Below are 23,893 nucleotides of genomic sequence, written 5' to 3'. Positions count from 1 at the left end.
TGCCCGAGGATCTCAAGGTACGTGCTGGTGTGTATGGGACTAAAAGTTCAGAAATATAACAAGGCGAGAGGCCATGAAGAGCTTTAAAAGTGATCAACAGAATTTTAAAGTCAATTCTAAAACATACTGGGAGACAGTGTAATGAAGCTAAAATAGGAGTAATGTGGTCATATTTCTTTGTTCTGGTTAAAAGCCTGGCAGCTGAGTTCTGGACAGTCTGGAGTCGATCAATAGATTTTTTTGTTAAACAGGTGAAAAGGCTGTTGCAATAATCCAGGCGTGATGAGATGAAGGCGTGTAAAATGGTCTCGGTGTCCTTAAAAGTTAACATAGATCAAATTTTTGCTATATTTCTAAGTTGATAAAAACATGATTGAACAAGCTTTGTGGTGTGCTGCTCGAAATTTAAATTACTATCAAACCAAACACCAAGGTTCTTTGCCACAGGCTTAATGTGATTTACTAGGGAACCAGCAGATAATACAACCCCACCTACACTTTAACTGTAACCTGCGCAAACTGGCAGCCCAGGATGACTTTGGCTTCGACATCAGCCTATTTCTTGTTCCCAATAAAATGTGTGCAACCTCATTATAATAGTCAGCTGTTAGCACTTCGTCACCATCCAGCCGGCTGGACTCAGTGTTGCTGTGAATCCAGTCTGTCTGATTAGAAGGGGGGGTTTATAACACCTTCAATCTAAAAACCTATTTCCCACATTCACTCGACGCACACGAGCCGAGTAAAGAAAACACACTCTGACGTTCTGTCACTGATCACGCCTCGGGTCTCCCAGCTTACAAGGGAGAAAGTGATAGAATGCATTACAGGAGATGTGTCAAGAGCGTTCTGTGGTTTGAGTGAGTGGCCTGTGTCATGCAATTCCCTGATGGGTCTTTGGTGAAAGCTGGAGAGAGACACAGAAGGGCTGCATGAGAAGAGAAGGAGATGACAAGGATTTAAGAGTGGTTTTCCTGGGGGATTATACCAAAGGAACTTGGCAGCAGAGTCTCCAGGTTTCTCATGTACTGCAGGTAATTTCCCCTGTTCTTTGCGGTGCTTGACAACATGCTTTGGAAAGAATCTTTTTCTTTTTTTTTAATTTATGATGTGCAGATGTTCAAACTGAGGGATAAACACAGAGAAAAAAAACATTTAAGAAAGGCATAAAGGGGAGAGAAAAAAATTCCATTCCTCCTCGATCAGTATCTCTGTAGGCTTTCCTGTAAAAACGCAATTGATGCGAGTGGATGAGGCCTAACTGTGCTCTCAGACTGTCGGGCGACGCAAAGGCAACGCGAAGGCCTTCGCATGAGTTGAAAATTTCCAACTCAAGCAAGTTTTCGCAGGTTCTAATCGCCTTCTTGCATTGTGTGTGAACACTTGCGTGAATGTACTCACGCGAGGAAAGCGTCGTGAGGATTAAATTCACGTTTGGTCTGAAAGCACCATTAAAACACTGTGATGCAATCACTCACGAATGCTGTTTGGTGCGTGTACATGACAACCTTAGGGACACCACTTACAACTGTAACCTGAGAGTAAAGTTACCTTTTCAAGCAAAAAGGACTGACATAACAAGAAAAAGGACAATCGACTTCCAAACCCCCGCCATGGTTTTATGAAATAAAACCACTATCCTACAGGCCTGCACTGGATGCTGCATGCTTACATTAGTGTTTTGAATAACCCATTGTGCTAAAATGTAGACCGGGCAATCTTTGTGTTTTGTGCACATTTCCTTCCTCCTTGCAGCGCAGTATAATCCAGCATCAACTTCAATAGCATTGAATTTCTTCTTGAATAGCTGCTGGAATATCCTAAAGAAATATTTAACATACAAAGCCTTACTGCTGACTGAGGCTTTTACTGTACTGAAAAACTATCAATAATTGTTATATTCAATGATTTTGAATATGAATAACTGTATTTAAGCAGGTAGGAACTGCTAGCCAACAGGTATAATTTCCATAAATACTTTGGCCAGCAAAAAGTACATTCAGGAGCTGACAACAGTCCTTCTCAGACTTGGATATGCACATGTTTTTGTGGCTATAAAGAGATGGATTTTACTTGTGTGGGAAAGCCTGGCGTGACAATCACAACCCAGGGCAAACGGCAATCTGGACTTGTGCTCTTACTCTTCAAGTGCTCTTAACAGGAATAAATCGAAATCCACAAAGTGTACAGAGAGGTCCATCATGCTTGGGTAAAGTTGGATGAACTGCAATCAGAATTTTAAAATGCTAAAACAGGTAGTTTGACAGGTTATAAAGACTCTCTGCGATAACTGATTTGCTTCTGAGTCCATGTGACTTTTGCTTAAAAACTGTGGTTTGCTCTGAACTAGAGACCAAGGGCAAAACCGCAACAAAGTAGGCTTTTCGAATAAGGGTTACAAATTCTCATTTTGTTGTTTGAATAAACAACCATGTACATTTGTACTGTTCACTGTGTCACGCTGCTTTTTTGACTGAATGATACAGAAGGAAAGGGAGGTATAGGATGCCCAAAAATACACAAGTTTTAATAATAATTAATTCAAAAAGCTTTGGCCACAACTTCACTAGTGAGATGCCGGGCTGCACACATCCCCCCCTGGTGCTGAAGAGTTGTTTTATTACATTCTTACCCTTCTACAAGAGTCCTGTTGGCCAGACGGATGCAGTGCTCCCACAGGACGTTGGACACAGGCAGTGGGATGCGCACATGTCTGGAAACATCACCTAGCCGCTTGTTGAATTGCTCGAACTCCTGGAAAGGTGGAGGAGAGGAGCGCAGGTGAACACAAGCGTTAAGTAAAGTAAAATGAAAAGAAGCAGAAGTAAATTTTGTTGAAAAGGTGGATTTTTTAAAATTGGAAAATTAAATCAGTGTGAATTTTCTGTTATGTAACACATTAAAGACACATTAAACTTGTATTCTAAAGATATATCCAAAATCACATTACCAGTTTGTGAAAGGTATATTACAAAACTAAAAAACCTAAGTGCTATAAAAGATACCTGCAACAGTACACAACAGCAGCCCTCAAACAAGTCTCAAGAGGAAACAAACCACTATGGGATCAAATATAAACAATAACAAAATAGAAGTCTTCATGAACAACAACAGAAATATATTGCCTCTGACACGCTCTCAGCTACTCTGTGTTCCTGGATCACGCCCAACACCAGCTCCCCCAATCCTAACTTGGAAAAGCATTACAGAGTTATAAAACTGTGAATTGCACAACCCAACTATTTACAGTCTGCAAAGAATAAACTGCATCTCTCTTTTTTTTTTTTAAATACTTTGGTCATTTAACATATGGTACATACTCTGGTAGTGGTATAAGTAATAATGGTATAAGTAAATCAGATCAATCAAAGCTAATTTACTGTTTCCCCAGACCAAGCAGCATACAGTATGTCTGGGTTATTGTACAGCAACTCTATGGTTTTGCATTCTGGACTGATGGTAACAAAACTTCATAAGGTACCTAACAGACGTCAGCAGGAGGTTTGAATCCACCAAGCGACAAATGATGCGTTAAATGAGTCGACATTCGGTCTCTTTTGATTGATATCTTCCAATACATTCTTGAGATGACCTTTGACACCTGTATTAACATCTCCTCTGCAAGTATCTCAATTTCTTCCTATAAGATATCATTTTCATGCCCTAGCACAAAAAAAGGGACACCAGCCATGAGGGTTTTGTTACAACTAGCCTCAAAATGTTCTCTCTTTTATGTTTTAAAGAATAAAGAGGAAATATCCCAGAGGAATATGCAGGCAGCAGGAATCAAAAATGTGCTGTACAGTATTGAAGGAAGGGATTGCAGCTATGCAACTGCACTCTGAAATGATCAATTATGGATGAAATGATATGATTATGATATTATGTCCCTGTTTAAAGGGAACAAATAGCAGTACATGGTTCAGGAGAAGTATGTGGTTTTCTACTGTGTCTTGATGGCGTTAATTCAAACTGCATTGTGTTTAAAAAATGAACCTGGACTTAAAGTCGCACACAGGCTTCCATAAATTTTACACCCAAGAATGAAATGATATTTATTCACAAACAGTCCCACAATAGTTTCTGACTTAAGCATTTTGTCAATGAAGTCATTCTGAGGCTGCCGCATTTCCATGCCACTTTATATGCAAATCAATGCCGTTGTTGAAAGCTGGTGATCAACCTGAATCCATGAATACAACATTCTCCTGAGCAGTACAACAAAATGTAGCGCACACTTTTCAATCAACACACATAACACAATCCAAACGTGTTATGAGGGCCTGACAAGTTGGCAGAGAAGGCTATTAGCACCTGATGGGGAAAAGCACATGCTAGTTGTAATATGCACCATGTCAATTCATCAGCTGGACCATTTTGACACCAAATCGCCATATAAACCAGACCAGTGTAACAGATATTTTCTCCTTTGCAATTTAGCTCATAAGCTAAATTAGTTAGACTTACACTTTGTTAGAGCCAGACAACGATATGCGAGCCATTTCTTTAGCAGATAACTTAACTTTGACTGGTTGTCTATATATTTATTTATCTATTACAACAACATCTGTGATTTAATCAACAGCTCTCTAAGACATGCTGGTGCATACTATATATGGGGATTTGTCTCGCTTTGGTGCTGTTCAGGATTTCACACCGCAGCGAACAACTTAAGACCTTTCTGTATCTGAACGTCACAGGCGAGAAAACTAGTGCCGTGTGTCCTTCCACCCCATCCAAAATTTATTGGGATAAGTGGCCAGCATGCATAAAGACACACATTTAGTGGAAAACTTTGCATTCCAAAAATATGTCTGCGACCGCTGAGCTCGAAGGTCTCAAACAAAGCTGAAACTTCAAGGGAGATCTACATTCAGCTCTCAACAGCTGACCCGTGCTCTAAATTATTCACCCCATCCCAAATAATTGATATCCCTGAATATATTTTAAACTCAGGAGGGGCAACAAGGACCCTAAGTGTTCTGGACTTTAAGTGGATTAAAGGGTAATACTTCACATCAATGACACACATGTTAGAAGGTTACTCCACATTGTAAGTACAAAAACTCCCACTATGAGAGAAAAATCCCTGCTGGATAAAAGCAAAACTATTACAACTGCCTTTTGTGTGTTCTACTTTTGTTATTGTGGATAGTGCAGGACACTGAGAAAGCTGCAGTGGTCAGTTAGTGTTTGGTTTGGGAAAAATAATAAACACTGGGATAAGTCTGAGCTTATCCTGAAAATAGACTAGAACAGCAAAACAGATTTTAATAGGGATGTCAGTAGTCTTGCTACCATCATTTATATTCAACTGACAAAGAGTCTTAGTGGCATAAATGATGCAACAATCTTAATGGGGAGATGTTTGCATATTTTCTCTATGAAATATAAGAAAAGGCTGTTCCAGTGAAGTCTCAATGTTGTGTTTTGAACAGAATCTTAACGCAGCACAAATTAGGATTAACAATGCAGCGATGTGACTAATTTACATTTGACATGAAAACTTTAAACTCTAAAGCTGCACTAACCAATACCTCATTATTAACAATGGCTACATGCATTGCAGAAGGGGCCAATTGTAGAAACAAATCCACAGATAATTATGAACCGACTCTGCAGTTCCATTGAGCTTTACAGAGCATCTTAGAGTTTAGATTTAAATATTTCTTTTTAGATTTTTGAGTATTTTCAGCTCACTGTTTTGGTTTTTATGGTCAGATAATGTTTTGTTCACTCTCACCACCCTCATCAACCTAATTTACAGCAGTGTAAAAGCTCTGATTAACTGACTGTACACTACCTGCCAAGCACAAAACGGCACACGAAGTTAGCGTCTAGCTGTCAAAATGGAGTATTTAGCTGCTAAAGATCCAGATATTTCCCTCAGGAGTTGATGAAGATTAAAAACAGATCTTAAAGAAGAGTGAATATTGGAGTTAAATTGAATTGTTGGCCTCAGCCACAACTAATGTTGCTAATATTTCAGTGCTGTGTTTATACCTTGTTCCCACTGGCTCCACCAGTGGCAAAACAACAATAAAACAAAAACTAATGTTGCTTTAATGTTTCCATTCCCATCATAATAAAGAGTGCCAATTCTATTCTGTTTCTACATCTCTTTATAAACCATCAATATACATTATAGCACATCACATGTTAGCAACAGTGACCTACACATTTCTTATGCAACATCACCTTTAACAGGACGTCCACATATACATTATGCTGTGACATTATCTCCCTAATGTCCCATTTAACTCCAGCCATCAAGAGCAACATTTGCTCGTAGTCGATGGCCTTGGCTGCAACAATCCAGTATATTGGTTTCCGAAGCTCACTGGCTGTAGACACCGTCTGAGAGAAAGAAGGGAGAATACAATACAGTATGTGTGATAGATTCAACACGTTGATTTAAATGTTTTGTATTGTTAGCAATGAGGCAGGCATGGAGTCAACGTCTCTTCTGAGATGAACATGTTGCGCAGGTTATGTAATGTCATCAATCACACAATATTTGAAAGAGTGAAATTATAGGACATGACATTCATTTGATGTTTGGGGAAAACAGACCTGTCTGTGTACCTGAACATTTCAAATGTCAAGAGGACAAAATAAATGTAAGACTGGGAAAGGGCTTCATGGGTTGTTATGAGTGACAATACAATTTTCTCATATCTTTATCGAGAACGGGACTGAATGCTGGGTCGCAGTTACACAGTCATTTGTCTCTATGGAGAAATAAGCTATTTAAGGAAACCAAAAGGCGGAATGATGTTCCAAAGAAAGGAGTGAATGCAATTGAAATATATTTTTCTGAGCACATTAAATGAACGATACTGGGCATATGCTACAGTATGTTTTAAAGTGAAAGATGAGAAGCTGTTGGAAGTTTATATGGCAGAGCATGAGATGTATTGAAATAATTGAAAAGTGTCAAGTGTTAAAATTTTACGCCCCCCAAGCCTCAAAGCAAGGCACATGACAAGCTTGCAAAGTAATGGACTACTATATTGGTCATTATACTCTTTTGGATAGTAATGGGTTTTTCCACATGTGGCTATAAAATGATTCTCTGACAGATTAAAAATAAAAAACGAAAGTGTGGTACCACCTTTGTCGGATGTTTGGTACAACCCTCCCTGCAGCTGACAGTGACGACATGATTAACAGTTACTGTAATTAGACAGACTTTCAAGAGGAGGTGCAAGTATACCTGGGAATAAAACTGTTGCAGGAAGGGTTTCTTGGCTGCAGGCATCATTGTATCCAGGTGGGACTGGAGGGATTCAAATTGTTCAGCCAGAAACACACTGAAAAAACAAAACAAAAACAAATAGAAACAGCCATTTATAATTCAGCGTGGTTGTGGTAAAATCTTTGACCCCTCACATACTTCAGATTTAGATTTGATAATGTGAATAGATATGAAATCTGCACAACCGGGGAGACATTGCACTGCACACATGTTACTTATGCTTGCTTACCTTTACTGACGCTAGCTTGCAACCTCTGAGCATTTTCTCTGAATTGCAAATGTTGCACTTGTCCTAAAAGTGCAGCTGCACCATCCGCTGGTACAACAATTTAATTTCTTCCCCATGATCATTACAGTTACACAGTAATAAATAATTGAACAGACTCCAGCATTGTCACAAAATAAATGATCCTCTAGTCCCTCAGCTCCTTGGTCTTGTTGCACTTTGTGAAAACTACTTCTGATTTCCAAATCTTAAAGCCTCTCACCTCCTCACCTACAATAATTGGATATCAATTATCCTTGAAAAACACTGAGACCAAGCAAAGTAGCAGAAATAGAAATACAGGGCAAAAAAAAACAACAAAAAAAAACATATCAATGCGGACAGGACTAATATCCCCATTCCACTGTAAATCCAGCTCTGACTTGAAGACCCTTTGACCCGGGCTGATCGACGGAACTGAAGTGTTACTGTACACTAAATGAAAACTGGAGGAGCAGGTTTGAGAGGACTGAAGTTCAGGTTTGAAACCGGAGTTTAACGAGCATGGCTGCTGCAGTACAGTACGGCTCACATAGTGATTTCTTTACAGTCCCAGGTCATCGACACCACAACTGAACGGTGCAATTTTGAGCAAAAAACATGGAAACCCCTACAGAAATCTTTATATTAAAAAAAATATTTAATATCAATAAGTGCTGTCTGGTTAACACTAAATCTAAAAGCGCTACATTAAACACAGCCAGTGCCCCGTAAATGAGCCCAGTGGACATTTGTTCTTTTCGTGGAGCAGAGAAAATTACATTAAGGTTAGCTGGAACAGCTTGTGTTTACCTTGGCAACATGGTGCAGTGGGGAGAAAAAAAAAGCCCACCCTGCAGTTCACACTTATCTGATCATAATTGTTTAAATATGACACCTGAACAACAGCTAGAAGAGTGAATAACAGCAAGAGTAGCACCTTACAAAACACTTATCTTTTTGCTTTTTTTCCATGATGATGTTTAAAATGGCATACGCTGAAGATGTCAGAGGATCTCACAATACACACTAAGGTTAATAACATCTTTTCAGACAGGAAAGCGCTTCATGCCATTCTGCCCAGAATAAGTCTGCCCTCTTTCTCCTCAGACAACCTTTTCCTTAAAACTGCACCCAAGAAATATCTTCCCCTCTGCACTTTAGCTCTTTTACTTACATTATTACATTATTACTTACTGAGCTTGTAGCCTGCCTCCGATACATGAAAAAGTTTGTCTGAGAGAGTGTAAGCCTAATCAGCATTTTTGCCGCGGTGACATCTGGGCCCTCAGTTTACAGACTTTCATTATAATGCACTTGTGCACTGCAGGCTTCTCAGGGTCCAAGAGTTGTCAGCACTGACGATAGATTGACCTAATCATGTATGAGGGTACTTTTTTATAGTGTGTGTGTGGATGTAAGACACAGACAGAGAGGGAGAATAAGTACACAGACTGAAAATACATCAGTTAGTGACCGGCTGACGGCAAAAGTTCTATTTAGGGTTCTCTCCGCCTCAGTTCTCCATTTCAATAATCTTTTTTTCCTTTCAATTTAACAAGCTGTATCGATGTGATTGTTGAAAACAACGATGCGTCACACAAACACACACTGCAGGTAGTGCAAGTCTTTGATGGCCAGGCAGCGTAACACTGCCTAATGAAATTGTGGGCACCTTGAGGCGAGACAGTGAGCGAGAACCAGTCCTTTTAACTTAATCAACTTTGATGAACAAGTCTCACAAGTACAAATATTTAAAAAGCACTGCTGTCATAATTTTTTCCCCCATACCAGAGGCATAAAAACCAATACTGCTGTGTGTTGTCTTAGGGTGTAATTACATTGCTTACTTTATAACTACTTAAATTATTGCATGGTTTTGGGTTTACGTACTGCGCGGAGTAATTTATCAAGTAGTATCACTGCAAAGCAATTATTAGTGGTTTTACTGGAATGTTGTGCAGAGAGTACTTACAGAGACTCAGTGGCCACCACCCTCTGTGCTAGGCCATAAAGAGTCCCACTGTTAGTGAGGACCACCAGTTGGCTGAGATGGGGGCTGGGCACTTTCTCCTTCCTGTCCTCCGCTGGCCCGTGGACTCCTGCATTCTCCCCCACTGCCTCCTGGAAGACACACAGGTGAATGGGCAAGTTAGCATGCATATTCAATTCCATTATATTCCTGAAATGGTTCACCTCCAAGCATTGTCGTACTTTTATGACGTACTTTTTAACAGTTAAGCTAACATAATAAATGTTTCGCATGCAGAATGAAGACAAAATTTAGATGGTTGCTGGTGGGTAAGCATAATCTGAAATTCAATCAGCCTTGTGGAACTCGCTTATATCCAAAGCACACACACTCTCACAAACTTCTGCTGACCAAACATTCCTCAACAGCAAGTATTTATCTTCCTTCTGATGTATTCCACCACACCTCCCCATCCAGCAATCATTTTATGCATTCATTTGAAAAGCAATTGAAATAGAAAAAGAAAGATTTCAATCTAAATCCCCTCCCATCAATCCCAATAATCCATATCTGCATACAAAGCCACTGAGATTCTATACAGGAGGGCAGATCATATTATTCTTTATGAGGCATGTCTAAGTGGCATGATGACGTATCACATTGGCATGTCGAGCTTTGTACTCTGCAGCTTCAAAGCCCCCTGAAACTGCCTCCAACAAATCAATAGCAATCACACAGCTAATGAATGAATGGGAGCTATTAATGCTGTCCCATATCATACACATAAATACTGCACTCATGCGCATTATGTACGAGCAACATTAGACGAGCTCTTTTAGGAGAAGGAAGTGTATAAATCAAAGCATACTATGCAAATCAATGGTTACATCACTTCTCCTGAAAAACTGACACAAAAAAAATCATAACACATAAAACGTGTGATAATAGGCCTACATGTCACTAGTTTATCATAAGAAAGTTGAAAGCAGGCAAAATATCTGTGCTGAAGATGACGCAGTGTTGTAAAACAGGCAGTGAGGTGCACAGTTTAAAGAAGATGGCATCTGATGTTCCTCAAACAGCATCTATTCCGTAAAACAAGATATATAAACAGCCCAGCATACAGAACAAAAATGCACACTATGCAGCTCTACTGACAATTTATGTTTTGGACCTGCTGGAGATGGATACTGCCTCCTCCTATGTGAAACCTACAACCTTTCCAGCACCTCAAAGTTATCTCTCTGCCTTCAATCAAACCTTCAGTGATGCAGAAACCATTATCAGGCTGACATAAAATTTTATCACTTTCAGAAGATTAATGCTTGAATTATCTAACTTTTACAGCAGGGGGATTTAACAGCTTCCCTATGGATATATATATATCTCTCCAAAGAGCAACTGTCTGTTAATACGATGAATATAAATTTTGTTTAGGGGTGTGTCATGTATCATTCACAATATATCTGTATAAATTTTAATATCACGATATGCATTTTTTTGCATAACGGCAATATTCCGACGTGATGACAACATAGCGTTACACAATGCAACAGAAAACATGGCGGAAAGCGAAACTAACATTGCTCACGGTGGAGGAGTTAGTTCCAAAAAGGTGAGTAACTTCAGTAGTAAGGAAGTGGTTTTTGATTACAAAAGATTAAATGTACAACCAACCTTGGTAATATGTAAGAAGAGCAAGAAGACTGTAACAATAAAATGGGACAATACAACAAAGCATATAAGGTTAGTCCATGTACATACAGTTACCATTTAAAATACAGAAGTGGCAAGTAGCTGCAGAGCATTCAAAGTAGAACCTCTCGTCTACACCAAAGCATCCACACTTTGGCCATTATAGAGCTGAACCTGCTAAAAGTGCAGTTATTCTAGGGAGATGAAAGATGAACATTATAGTTTTTTTACTTGTTTATTTAATAACTGAAGTACATCATACAGATGTTTGTTTTAGTACTTTTTAGGACTTACACATGCTGCTTATGTTTTTAATATGTATTATGCATGTTAAGGAGCTTGTACCGGTAAATGTGCTCTGGCATTTTCAGCCTCTCTGTCTCACTGACAATGCCAATACTACTTTAAGGCCTGAAACACTTAATCAGTATTCCTATGAAGGTTGTTATGGTACCATAATAAATAAATAAATAAATAAATAAATAAATAAATAAATGAATGATTTATGACAGGTTTAATACTTTCCTCCAGTTCTACTTAATACATTTGTTAATATCTTTTAATAAATAAAATAAAAAATATTGTGTGACTGAACACATTTGAAGCTAAAATGCTAGGTCACTGATCACTGTGAAGAGCTAAAGCCACTAAAAGACCTTTCAAACACAGCACATAAACATGACAAAAGACCAGCGGTTATGGACTTAATCCAGAAAGACTATTAGTACCCACTTCCATCTGTGACAACACATGACTTAAGATTTGGAACATGATGAAAAATGTTGCGCAGCAGCAGCTGGTGGCCATTTGTATTGGTGACGCACCAGACCAACATGCAAATAGACAATATACTGTTAAAAAGTTGCAGATAACTGAAAACATATTGCTGTTGTCCTTGTTTTTATGATTCTAAAATAGTTTGGTAACAGAAGAGTGGTGCTACACTGTGGTCAAAACATGTACCTGCACTTATAATGCTAATGTAGCTACTTTCTCTTTCTGGTTATTTACAACCTTTTTAAATTCTAAATTAATTTCACTTTCACTGGTTTCTTATTTTAGATCTGCTTCTGCTTGGGACACTGTGCTTGCAGGGGGGTACAAAAGAAGCACCGAGAAGACCTTCAGTGTGAGATAGACCTCTTCATTTACAAGCCAGGCTCCAGGTTTTAATATATGATTTTTATGTACCTGGTTGCTTTAAGTATTTTGTACTTCAACACAGTTTACAAGTTAGTTAACCCCATTTCAGTTTTAATAAGTATAACTGTTCCGATATAAATGTTCTTACCTTCTTGAGTGGCCACTGCCGCTGAGTGTTCATTTGCATTTCTTCTGTAGTTATGCTATATCATACTGACTTCCATCATTGAGTTGCATTATGAAAGTCACACAGGAAGTTGTACATTCTCCTTGATTTGAATCAAATCAATTTAACTTCGGCAGCATTGATCTGACATTACAGGGAAGTAGTTTGGTTTATTTTTAATCATCCTACATGAGGCTTGACCTTTCAGTGACTGTGCTAATGCAGTATAAACACTATATGCAAAAAAAGAGTCTTGTTTCTTTTCCAACTGCGTATATCTCTGTGGGGATTCTTCAGAGTGAAGCAACAGCTAGACTGAAAACAAAAGGTATTAAAACATTTTTATCAAAAAACAAACAAAAAGCATCCATGACATTTAAAATTTTATGTATCTACATTTCCAATTCCAAGGCGACAAAGTGAGTGCAAACACAATTTTAGACGTGCTTAAAGCTTTGGCAGCTTGTAAGTACCTCAACGGGGTTTTTATGTTTTGACCTGTTTAGGGTGACATTCACACTGAATGTAATACAGTGTCAGCCCTGCATAAATAGTTCATGCTTAACAGTGTATTAGATGCTTGATCTACTATCATTATATGCTCACAATGGCAAACATGACTTGATAGAATAGCATTAACATAATTCTCAGCTGTTCTCTGCCCTTTGGTGTCCCATGCAAATCATGCCTGATACTTGGGAAGACATCTAGCGTGTTGACATAAACGGACACAAATACTGGTGTACAATTTGAGCACGTCCTGCAAATCTGGAATTAATTAATCTGCAAATAAATGTAAAAGAGGCTGAGATGAGTGAGCTTATTTCTTTCCATAAATTAATTCCTAGAAATGAGACGGAACTTTGCTGAATCGTCTTCTTAATCCTGTGTCAAGTATGACTCAAGCACAGTGATCTTTGTGGTTGTTGGCAGGGATGCGTCAAAACGCAGCTGGTGGAAACCTGAGACTTATTAGAAAACAGGTAAAAACTTTATCTCATGATTCAAACTTCTAAAAATAGCTTCACATATAAAGACATGAACTCGACAGTCATCATTGTGGACCTACTGTGCTCAACTGTAGTGTATACTTGATGGTTATTTGATATCCTCAAAGATCCGACTGCACAAACACTTATGTCACTTTTATGATGACACTCAATCAAAATGACAACCGACCTCAGCAAGATAAAAGTAAACCAACTTCATGCGCCTGCTGCTTTGCCAAGTATGTGCAAAAGAATGCCATATTGGACAAATTAAAGTGATAGATTTTTCAAGTCATACAAGGGCCTGAAAAACTGGGGGTAAAGCAGACCTTTCCATATAGCATGACTTATAGTGAAGAGGTCAGACTTCATTTGATTTACATCCTGCAGCTGCTGAAGATATTTAGGAGGTTAAACCTTAAAGCAGTTTCTCTTTTATTCCACTGAGATAAATAGTAAAATTGCTCTTCTATGATGATTATTGGTCTGTGGTGATTTTCAATATCTGCTAAAAGAATTGTCAGAAGGACTACTGAACAATTTCTGGTATTCTGATCCGTCTGTGGCTGTAGTGGGTAAAATATTCTAGTAAATCACAGAAAATATAATTCAGAGTAAATACTGGACCAATATTGAAACCATTTTGATAATCGATTCATCTTTTCAGTAATTTTCCGGCTGAAATTGTGAAGAAATCCCAAACATTCTCAGGTTTCACCTCCTCAAATGAGATGATTTGCTGCTTTCCTGTGTTTAATATCGAGTTTTGGTCAAACATACAAGACATTTGAAGATGTCAGCTTTGGCTTTGGGAGGCAGTGGATGTCATTTTTCCCCATACACTTTTTGACATTTCACGATTAATCAAGAAAAAAGAAAAGAAAATGCAGATTTATTCGTAACAAAAATAATAATTTCATGCTGTTCTAGAAAATACACAGGCAATGGCACTCATTTAATCTTTCATACACTACCTACAATCACGCTACAGTAAAAACTCATTAGTTTCAGAGTGACAAGATGACATTTCAGTCATTAGCATGTGAATCCCTAACAGAGTCGATTCATTGTTGATGGTTTCATGTAAACAATGAGAAAAAGAAAAGAGGTCCCACAACTTGACAAGTTCAAAATTAACGTCAATCCGTTATTAGCGGATGCATTGAGTTTATTATTACCACCATGAGAATGATTTCCTTTGTGAAAAAATAAATGTGTCATGTGCATCCAAGCATGGTAAACTAGTTCTACAATGAGATGCTCTCAAAATTGCATTTGCTACCCAGAGCTGAGCCAAAGGCTGAGCACACACACTCAGAAGACATTCACAAATCAAACAAGCTTTCAGAGAGAATTCAAATAGCCAGAGGTAACTTCCTTTCTATATGACTGACTTCAATTTGGCAGGTTACAGTTAGGAAAATATGCTTGTTTCCATTTCTCACTGTGAAGACATTCATCTCAGTGTACTAATGTATGTGATCATCAACTTCTGACTGAGTTGAACAGAGAACCTTGTGCACCGACTGACCACCCCAAAAATACAAGAAATGAAGGAAAAGAAATCATGAGAAAGTATAGTGAGCCATGGCAAACAACAAAAAAAAGTAAGAAGTATCCCATAATAGGTCTGGCTGGGCCGTTTTTTCTTTAAGACTGTCTATTTAGTTAGAACTGATAATCTGGAGTTATGCAATATAATCGCAATATTCTGTAATTAAAGTATAACTTTATAAAGTTGATGAAATGCAAATATTTTGTATTTAATTCCATTTTAGGAAAAACATGTTTTGGTTTGGGAGAAAAAAAGAAGGCAGGTTACTCTGAAGATCAACAACAGCTACATTAGCAAGTAAGGACAAAAGTAAATTCCAGGCCCTGCAGGTAATAAACAATGTTGGCATCCTTCAAGCAGGGTGCACTGCAGGGTACAATTTGTTCAACACTGGTACAGAGGAACAGAAAACAGTCGACTGATAAAAGATCCTGAATCTAGTTACTGATAGACAAAAACAAGCCAGGAGGCCCACTGAAACCTGTTACGTGTAAGTGGTGCTAGAAAAATGTCCATCGGTGACCTCAACTACGAAATGTAGAGCTTAAAAAATGTATCCACATTCTCCTCTAATTGCTTTATAAGAGACTTATACAATATGCTTTCTTTAAACAAGCTCCATTAAATGAACCTACTGTACAAGAGCAGACTGAAGTTTAATTAGAGAAAGTATTTTCATTTGCAGTTTGGGAGTAATCTATGCAATTATGTAAATTATTTAATCAGGACAGAGTCAGTAGGAGGTCTTCACAGATAACACAATCATTAAGATTTCTCTTGCACATTAGACCTGAAGCAAACCTGCCCTAATTTCAATTGTTTGTTTGAGACATAGTAATGACATAGAATGTTATTGTTGTTTTTTTACATGAATTGAAATAATACACTATGATTATTACATTTGTTTAATTCAAGATTAATGCTTTTTTAAATTACTATACAATTTAAGCCAATGCAGCTTCCCAGACTGGCTTCAAACGTAAACAGCAACAGTGTATAATTTTATGTGTAATTTATGGATATGTAGAATTTTTGGAGAATATCTCGTCAAAATCCCCCACTGTTAATCAAGACACACTTAATTTTTGATTAGCAGTTAATGAGTTAGTTGATAAAGCCAGCTAATCAACAATAGACCAGACCAGTAGTGGACAGAAAAATAACTGTGTTAAAACGTAAAGAAAAGAATGAAGATGACATAAGCTTACCTTAATAATTCAGTTGTCTACAGATAATTCTGATGATTAAGCCAGTAACTGGACACCAGGGTTGGGAGGATTACTTTAAAAATGTATTTATAATAATAATAATAATATAGGCTTAAACTTGGTTTTATATTGTGTGTGTAGCATGAAGGAACTACAAATTTTGTATCGTTATGCAGCCTTGTGCTGTATAATGACTAATAAACAACCTTGTACCTTGCATAAAGACAAGAGTATTAAAGAAGTGTTGTCTGCTCAGTGGATTTTTTGAGAAGCAAACAATCATAAGCAGCGGGTGATTAAAACTGCTCAGAAGATCATTGGTACCCATCTCCCAAGCATCAGTGATATCAGTGAGGTGAGGTGCCTACACAGAGCCCAAAGGATGCTAAAGGACAGTACCCACCCAGCTACAGCCTGTTCACCCTGCTGCCTTCTGGGAAGAGATATTGAAGTTTCTGCTTCCGCATCATGAGACTGCAGAGCAGCTTTTTCCCCCAAGCTATCAGACTTTTAAACTCATCCTCAGCACTGCTCCACTGAATATAGTTTATTTCCGTTTACCATTTTTATAATTGCTTCTATATTAATGTGTATTGTCTGCTATGTAGCAGAAGGGAATTAGAAGAAGAAGACATACTTCAACTCAACTCAATTTCACTTTTGAACTTCTTGTATTTTGACTAAATAAATCTGCCTACCTATAAAATATCCCATTCCCATGAAATCAAAATCAGTGTTTAAATGTTTGCCCATCAATGACAAAAATTCTTAAAGACATTTTAGAGTGTGTAATTTCTTGGAAAACAATTTTAAAATGTTGATGAATCATCCTGCAATGGGGGGCCTGTATTAATTTAGTGTCCAATGAAAAGGTTTCTTAATTTTATGATCGCTGAAAAATAGTATTTCCGGGACCAAGCACCACTGACTACTGTACACAAAGGCACAAATTTATTCACTGATTTTGCTGAAACAGGATCATATTTGCAATATTATGCAATCTAAAATGATTCTGTTGTGGGATAATTATTTGATAGGGGATATTAGTCTGTCAGAATACGCTACCCCTGAAATGTAATAATATAATCAAAAAACAGAAGACGTCATAATACTGTGAGAGTTATACCTTTATGGGATTGGAAACTGGAACACAAAAGGTAGCATTTTTCAATAGGGCAGAGCGACTCGACAGACTCTGCTATCGATTTGCGCAAGGGTGGCATTTTTCGACGAGGCAGCATATATCATCAGAAGGGAATGATGGCGGGGAGCGGCACCAGACGAGCGGGCAGCAAAACTGCGCTCAGCAGCCTCCCAGTGAACATGACATGAAGACAAAAGCCAAAACGGCCAGAAAACCACTTTTCTGGCCACTCCTGTAGCCTATTCCCAGTGGTCAGACCTCCGCTCTCTGGGGATGTGCTCTGTCCCGGTGTAACACCAGGTCTGGCTGCCGTGTTCACTCACTGGGAGCTGTAATCAGTCCGCACAGAGTCTGCAGGTAGGGGTGGGGGCGTAACCACATTCAACTACTCGCTACACACCAATGCGACAAATAGAGAGCCTAAGTCCCTCCCCTTCTGGTGGACCACTATGGGACCTTACTTCGGAAAAAATATGTGCGGTAGTTAATGGCAAGAGAAAACAAATTTTTTGATCCCGTTTGAATCTTGCTCTAAATTACACATATGATGATGGTCAATTTAAAAAATACATCTGAAAGTAAAAAAAAGTTGCAGTTTGGTGTAAAACTGTTGGGGTATTATACTGCGAAAATACATAATTGCAAAGACCACAAATGGCAAAAGTTGCTTATGAGACGTTGTAACTTTTTTCTCAATGACTGAAGCTAACGTCAATGAACTTGCATGAGAGGATGATGCGATAAAATGGATTAAACACATCAGGTGAGATATATTTCAGCGTGGAACATAGACAAGTTATCTAGCTAGCAGCAACCAAGCAATTACTGTTAGCTAGCATTACCGCGCTAACATGTTGGTGACGTATATTGTGGGAGAAGAAAGATGCAGTTCAATGAACGGTTTTCACACAAAACAACATGTAACTTTACTGTTTACTTCTTGACGGACATATCTTGTAAATTGACAAACATCATATGCATAATCCAGGGCACAGTTCAAAAAATAAGTTGTCTCTCGCCATTGACTATCGTACATATTATTTTCAAAATAAGGTCCCATGGGCCTAGCGTTGTGTTTTTACAGGAAACACGTAAATAGCAAATAGCACTCTGCTTTCTGTTTCATGGAAACTTTGTGCTTAAAGTAATCCCTATGTGTAATCCCCGTATTTACAAAATGTACCTGTAATCTGATTAACTCTTTTTTCTCTGTACTGTAACAGAATACAGTTACTTTCTTTTTGTGTCCTGATTACATAACGCCGTTACATGTTATCCGTTACCCCCCAACCCTGCTGGACACGAATACTTGAATGAAGTGACCATGAGTAATGTAATTATAAGGCTGCTTGTTATGCTAACCATTAGCCCTTTGCTGGCTAGAGTAGCAGCTAACGAGTCGTGGACTTTTTATTTAAGTCCATGTCAAAGCATTTTTTCTATCTCTCCTATCCAAATCAACAGCCTTTGTCATCCATTTCATTACACTTTGAGTACTTCATATAAAAAATAATCAAAGTTCACAGAGGAGGTTTGAACAAAAACAATCTACTTATGCCCATTATATCAGAGAAAAGGAAATATCTGTGTGGGTGTTTGAATGCTCATTGTAATCTAAATTAAAGTAGCAAAACGGGGGCAATAAAGCAGGACTGGAGGGAGAGAACGATTCTTTTCTTTGTGAGCATACTGTGTTTTAATTATCTGTCTGGAGGTGCTCTCACATAGAAGTGGCCCCTGAGTTAACGAACCATTTAAGACATTTTTGCTAAATGATGAGTAAAAACGAGGGCAAAACTTCCTGGTCACAGACAGAGAGTTCCAGTTTTTGTTAGTAGAGACCACTCTGCCCCTGGATAACACTTAAAAGTAAACGCTCTGGGTATACTGAAGTAATTCAAACAATTACTACTTCTAAGTCACAGATATAACTAAAGACCACTCTAATGACTTAAGTAACACTTCAGTGTACCAAGCTGAAGAAGACATCTACTCATAGCGATGTCTTTTTCTATATAACATATGAACACACCAACAATCAAAACACTGAATCTAAATATTTCTAAATCGCTGACAATATTATGCTGACAGTTGTTGTTTGTTGTTGAAAACAAATCCATACACAAATCTAAGGTAACTATATTATTGTCAGAAAAGGGGCAAATTAATATATTAATATATGACATCACATCAACAAATCTTGCTTTATCACTTTTTTGGACCTTGGTTTATGCATATATTATTTGAGCATAATACACTTGACAAACCTTTAGCCTACAATAACAAACCAAATGTCTAAAGATATTTGAGAACTTTCTTCACGCTTCTGCCTCTGGTCTTCTCTGTGTGGTCTCTTTAATTTCCAACCAAAAAACGAATTTCTTTGCATCCACAGAAGCTATACTTAAGGTCAAACTATTCCCCTGCAGTCTTTGTTCCCTTGCCATTTTTTGCACTTGCGGTGCAGATACTGCACTCGCTCAGTCATGCTGTTGTGTCTCTTTCCGCCCTGTCAGGCACTGATAAGACTTCATCGATGATCAATAATTAATGTGAATGGCACAAAACAAAAGAGTGAGTCAAAATGTGGAAGTAATGGCACCTTTCAGCAAGAGTTTATACATAAAAATAAAACTTCATGAGACATTTCACTGCAACTGCATTTAACAGCCAAATCATAATCTGATTAGGAATTTTGGAGCGCAGCATAACCCCAAAACCTTTGGGATAAATTTCTTTAGTTGATGCTGTCAGCTTTATTGACATCCAGTAGCTGAGAAATAACAGCTTACCTAACAGTGCAAACATCAACCTAAAAGTCATTGAGGACTTCTGTAGTCTATCGACAAGCGAAAAGGAAAACAAGTTTTGTTTCTGTCTGTGAGGTATTAATGCTGAAATGGTTTCCCCATGTGGACCAACAAAATTGTTTAGTATTAAGACATCAAGCATCAAAGCCAGGGAGCGTGTGTACCCTTGTGCAATAATTAGAAACGAAGCCCTGTAATTCACAATGAATAAAAAAAAAAAAACATCTAAAAATGAATGTCTAGGGATTCGAAAACAGATAAGAGCAAAGCTTTGAATGAGTAAAACAGTGAATAAAACAGTGTGTAAACACCAACACACCCCCAGAGCACCAAGCTTCCAGTCTGGGCAGAATCAGCAGGACCGCTAGCTGCACGGCTAAAAGAGTAGCTACCTTTGTAGCAGCTGCTGTTAGCAGTAGTTAGCTGCTAATGTAACCAGTAACATATAAACTCCATAAATTGGAAAAATTGGAGGCAGAGCAGCCGGAGGACATCAGAGGGAAAAACGGACAATATTTTCTCCATCAACTCTGATCCAGTTTCAGTAAAACCAGTGAAAGTGTATTTTTGTACAGTAATCAGTGAGGCCTAGTCTCGCATGGCAGGACTTGATTCAGCACAGTACGGCTACACTACGCCCCGCTTCCGCGCAGGGGTAAGTTGGCCGATCAGAAGCAAGTGGGCTTTTAGGGAGACTTGAGCTAAAACTGAGTGTTCAGACAGGTTGAAAAGAGGTGCTGAAGCAGTGGACAGTGTAACAAATATAATGTGTTTTTTGAACATTAAAGCATGTAAACATTTTTTAGTAGAAACCCTAAATACAACTAAACCCTAAAAACCTTAAATAATGAGCATTCTATGGCACCTTTAACATGACTATGACTACAAAACCACCAAAAAGCTCATATCCAGCACTTCCCAAACAACAATACTTCAAGTGTGCACTGGGGAAAAACTATAGGTATTGGCTCCCTTATTACACATAAGTAGCCACGGTCAGCATTACAGGACATTGGTTTCATTGGCTCTGACAAATTCTCTGTTTTTCTAAAGTGCTGAGTCAGGCCCACCTCTGCTGAAGCATCTGTTTTATCATTGGGGTTCCCCCGCACGTCCATGGGTGATTTGTTGTGAGCAGTTCAATTTTGAGCAACAGCCTGAGGTAGTTCTGTGGTGGGTATGGGAGGCCCTATCTGTTAGATGAGAGCTCCCTCTCAATATCAAATCTGCTGCATCCATTATTTGAACTGTGAGAAGTAAAGTTATATACACCTGGGGGATTAACAAGAAGTAGTCCTCAACGTAAGTGGTTATGAGAAAATATATACAAATGCTATTAAATCGTAAAGGCCCTGAAAACCTGTTCTCTCCATTAGATTTTTACTATCAGCAATGTTGTTCTACATGAACACATGATCATCTACCAAAACATACCAAAAAAAGTTCTGTGTTTGTGTTTTTGTCTGTGCTGCGTCTCACTATAGGTTGAATCTAATGTTTGAAACCAAGTTTTCAGGGGATTTAAAATTCACCCAACGCATCTCTTAATCCAGGAATTTATCTTCATCTTAGCCACATTCAAGCATCAGTATTCATCTAGAGCTGAAACAAATAGCTGATCTGTTGATCGATTTTTGATAACTAAGGACAACAAAAATGAGAAAAGAAATGCACTGGTTTTAGCTTCTGAAATGTTTGCAACTTATATCAGTCTTCTTAAACAGTACATTTAGTGCTTTTGTGTTTTGGAACAAAGGTAAAGGTACCAAGGTAAGTGACTGTACAGTGATGTCCAATGCCAATCTGGTGCCCCCACCTTCCAAATAATAGCAAGGGTAGCTTTAACCTAACAATAACCTTAAGCATTGTGGGCTTTTGAACTTCTGAACAACTTTAAATTATTATTACCCAGCACAATAAAAAATCCTTTATTTGAAAAATTCTGTAAACTCTAAGAGCTTGATAATTCTGTAATCACTCTTGTCATGAAGGAAGCTTCCAGCTGGGGATCTGAAAAGTGATCTCTCAGTTGAAGTGTCTCAATCTATCGTGATTGACTGCTTACTCCTCTCCAATCCATTCCATAGAGATTTATGGCCGAGTCGAGTGGACTGGCTGCCAGGCAATTACTGTCAAGTGGATCCTACTGCACCTCTTTGTCACTCTAATACTACAAATTAGGTTCTCATTAGATGAATGTCAAACGGAATTAAGGCCTTCATTTATTTTGTAGGACACCATCCGGCACCTCCTAAGCTATCTCTGGCAACTTCTTTTCCCATAGCTGTTGGTCCGTTCACCTGCTTTGGCATGACAAAACAGCCAAGGTACAAGTAGGAAATAACGTTCATGGAATGCCCGAGTTAAGAAAACTGAACAGGAGTGAACCAAAGTGTAGGAGGAGAACGCAGAATACAAATTAAAGGATTAAAATCTAAGTGTATAATTCTTCTCATTACCATGTCTGTCACACCGGGAGATGTGATGAGTCATTGGCAGAAGTTGACGAGGAAGTTAGAGACAGGAAGCGGACTTACTGTATCCAAGGGGATTACGTGTCTCATAGCTGAGGAGCATGACCTACAGCTAGGCCTATCAATGAAGTGTGTGTGCCTGTCTTCCACTGAAACCCCAACAAAAATGTCAATACTTTTGATATCCTGACAACTACAGCATAAACAGCCATACCATGGAGCTTAATTATGATCTTTAATCCCTGTCAAATGGCAATCCCCTCTGGCTTGTTGAGCCATTCACAGAGAGAGACAGCAGGCCACAAGAAAGAGACCAGTCTGGACAGTGATGTGCCCCCGTGAGAGACGCAGAACTAATGACTGGGTTTAGTGTTTGAGTGTGAAAGAAAATGTAGAGTGTGTGTGTGTGTGTGTGTGTGTGTGTGTGTGTGTGTGTGTGTGTGTGTGTGTGTGTGTGTGTGTGTGTGTGTGTGTGTGTGAGAGACATTAGCCAGTGCCTCATATAACAGTGAAGACTGGAATAAATACACCTACAAGCACATGACACAAGCACCAATAAACTGGGAGGAACATTACAAGCGGTTGTTTGTGCTGAGAGCTGAGAGGCATGTAATCATTGGCACACAGCCGGAGAAGAGAAGGAGGCGATGGGACAAACGGATAAAACGGAAGGAGGAAAAGTATGGGAAGAAATGAGAGCAATGAGAGAGAGAAAGTGAGAAAAATTAGCTGACTGATTGAAAGAGTAAATACTGGTGGTTTGAGTATTAAGAGAAGTAAAAAAGGAGGATTAACCAGAGGTAGCCTTCATTGCAAATGTTTACCTGTGGCAGCTCTCTTCACAATGTTGCCTGCGGCAGTGGCTCTCAACAGCTGTCACAGCTGAACTTTCTGGCAGCGACAATATGGCCACAGATGGGGATTGTGGCATTATTCTGATATGGCACTTTCATATAACCTGCCCCCAAGCAACATCACCAAAGGACTAGAATTGTTTTGAGCAAGGATTTCAAGTAAAAGTATTCAGTTCAGAGCTTCACGTTCAGGTAAAGATGACACATTTGAACTTGAAACTGGTGTTGATGACAGCGTATGTGATTAAACATTATGTAACAAGTGTTTTGTGGAAAACGTTGAATAATTGAACAAGGCAATTACAACTCTGCCACTCTCAGAAGTTTCTCCCTAACCTCACAACCTTCCAAACACTCGCAATGAAAAATGCAAAGTCAAAA

General features: G+C 38.6%; 1 protein-coding gene across 2 annotated transcripts in view; it reads right to left on the bottom strand.

Moving 5' to 3' along the window:
* Nucleotides 1-1,688: 1,688 nt before the first annotated feature.
* vps50 (VPS50 EARP/GARPII complex subunit) overlaps nt 1,689-23,893 on the bottom strand; it is a 109,406-nt gene continuing 87,201 nt past the window's right edge. Inside the window, exons 24-27 of one of the 2 annotated variants that reach the window (XM_046058318.1) lie at nt 9,478-9,626; nt 7,217-7,313; nt 6,199-6,357; nt 1,689-2,754 (exon numbers count right to left, since the gene is read on the bottom strand). In XM_046058318.1, the coding sequence (XP_045914274.1) occupies nt 2,629-2,754; nt 6,199-6,357; nt 7,217-7,313; nt 9,478-9,626 (531 nt within the window). In that variant the 3' untranslated portion in view covers nt 1,689-2,628. The remainder of the gene's footprint in view (nt 2,755-6,198; nt 6,358-7,216; nt 7,314-9,477; nt 9,627-23,893) is intronic. The other variant, XM_046058319.1, reaches the window with a different exon arrangement.

This window comes from Micropterus dolomieu, linkage group LG09 (assembly GCF_021292245.1).
Source record: "Micropterus dolomieu isolate WLL.071019.BEF.003 ecotype Adirondacks linkage group LG09, ASM2129224v1, whole genome shotgun sequence".
Classification (NCBI taxonomy): domain Eukaryota; kingdom Metazoa; phylum Chordata; class Actinopteri; order Centrarchiformes; family Centrarchidae; genus Micropterus; species Micropterus dolomieu.
Note: the sequence above shows the minus strand (reverse complement) of the source record. Positions and strands in the feature narration are given on the sequence as shown.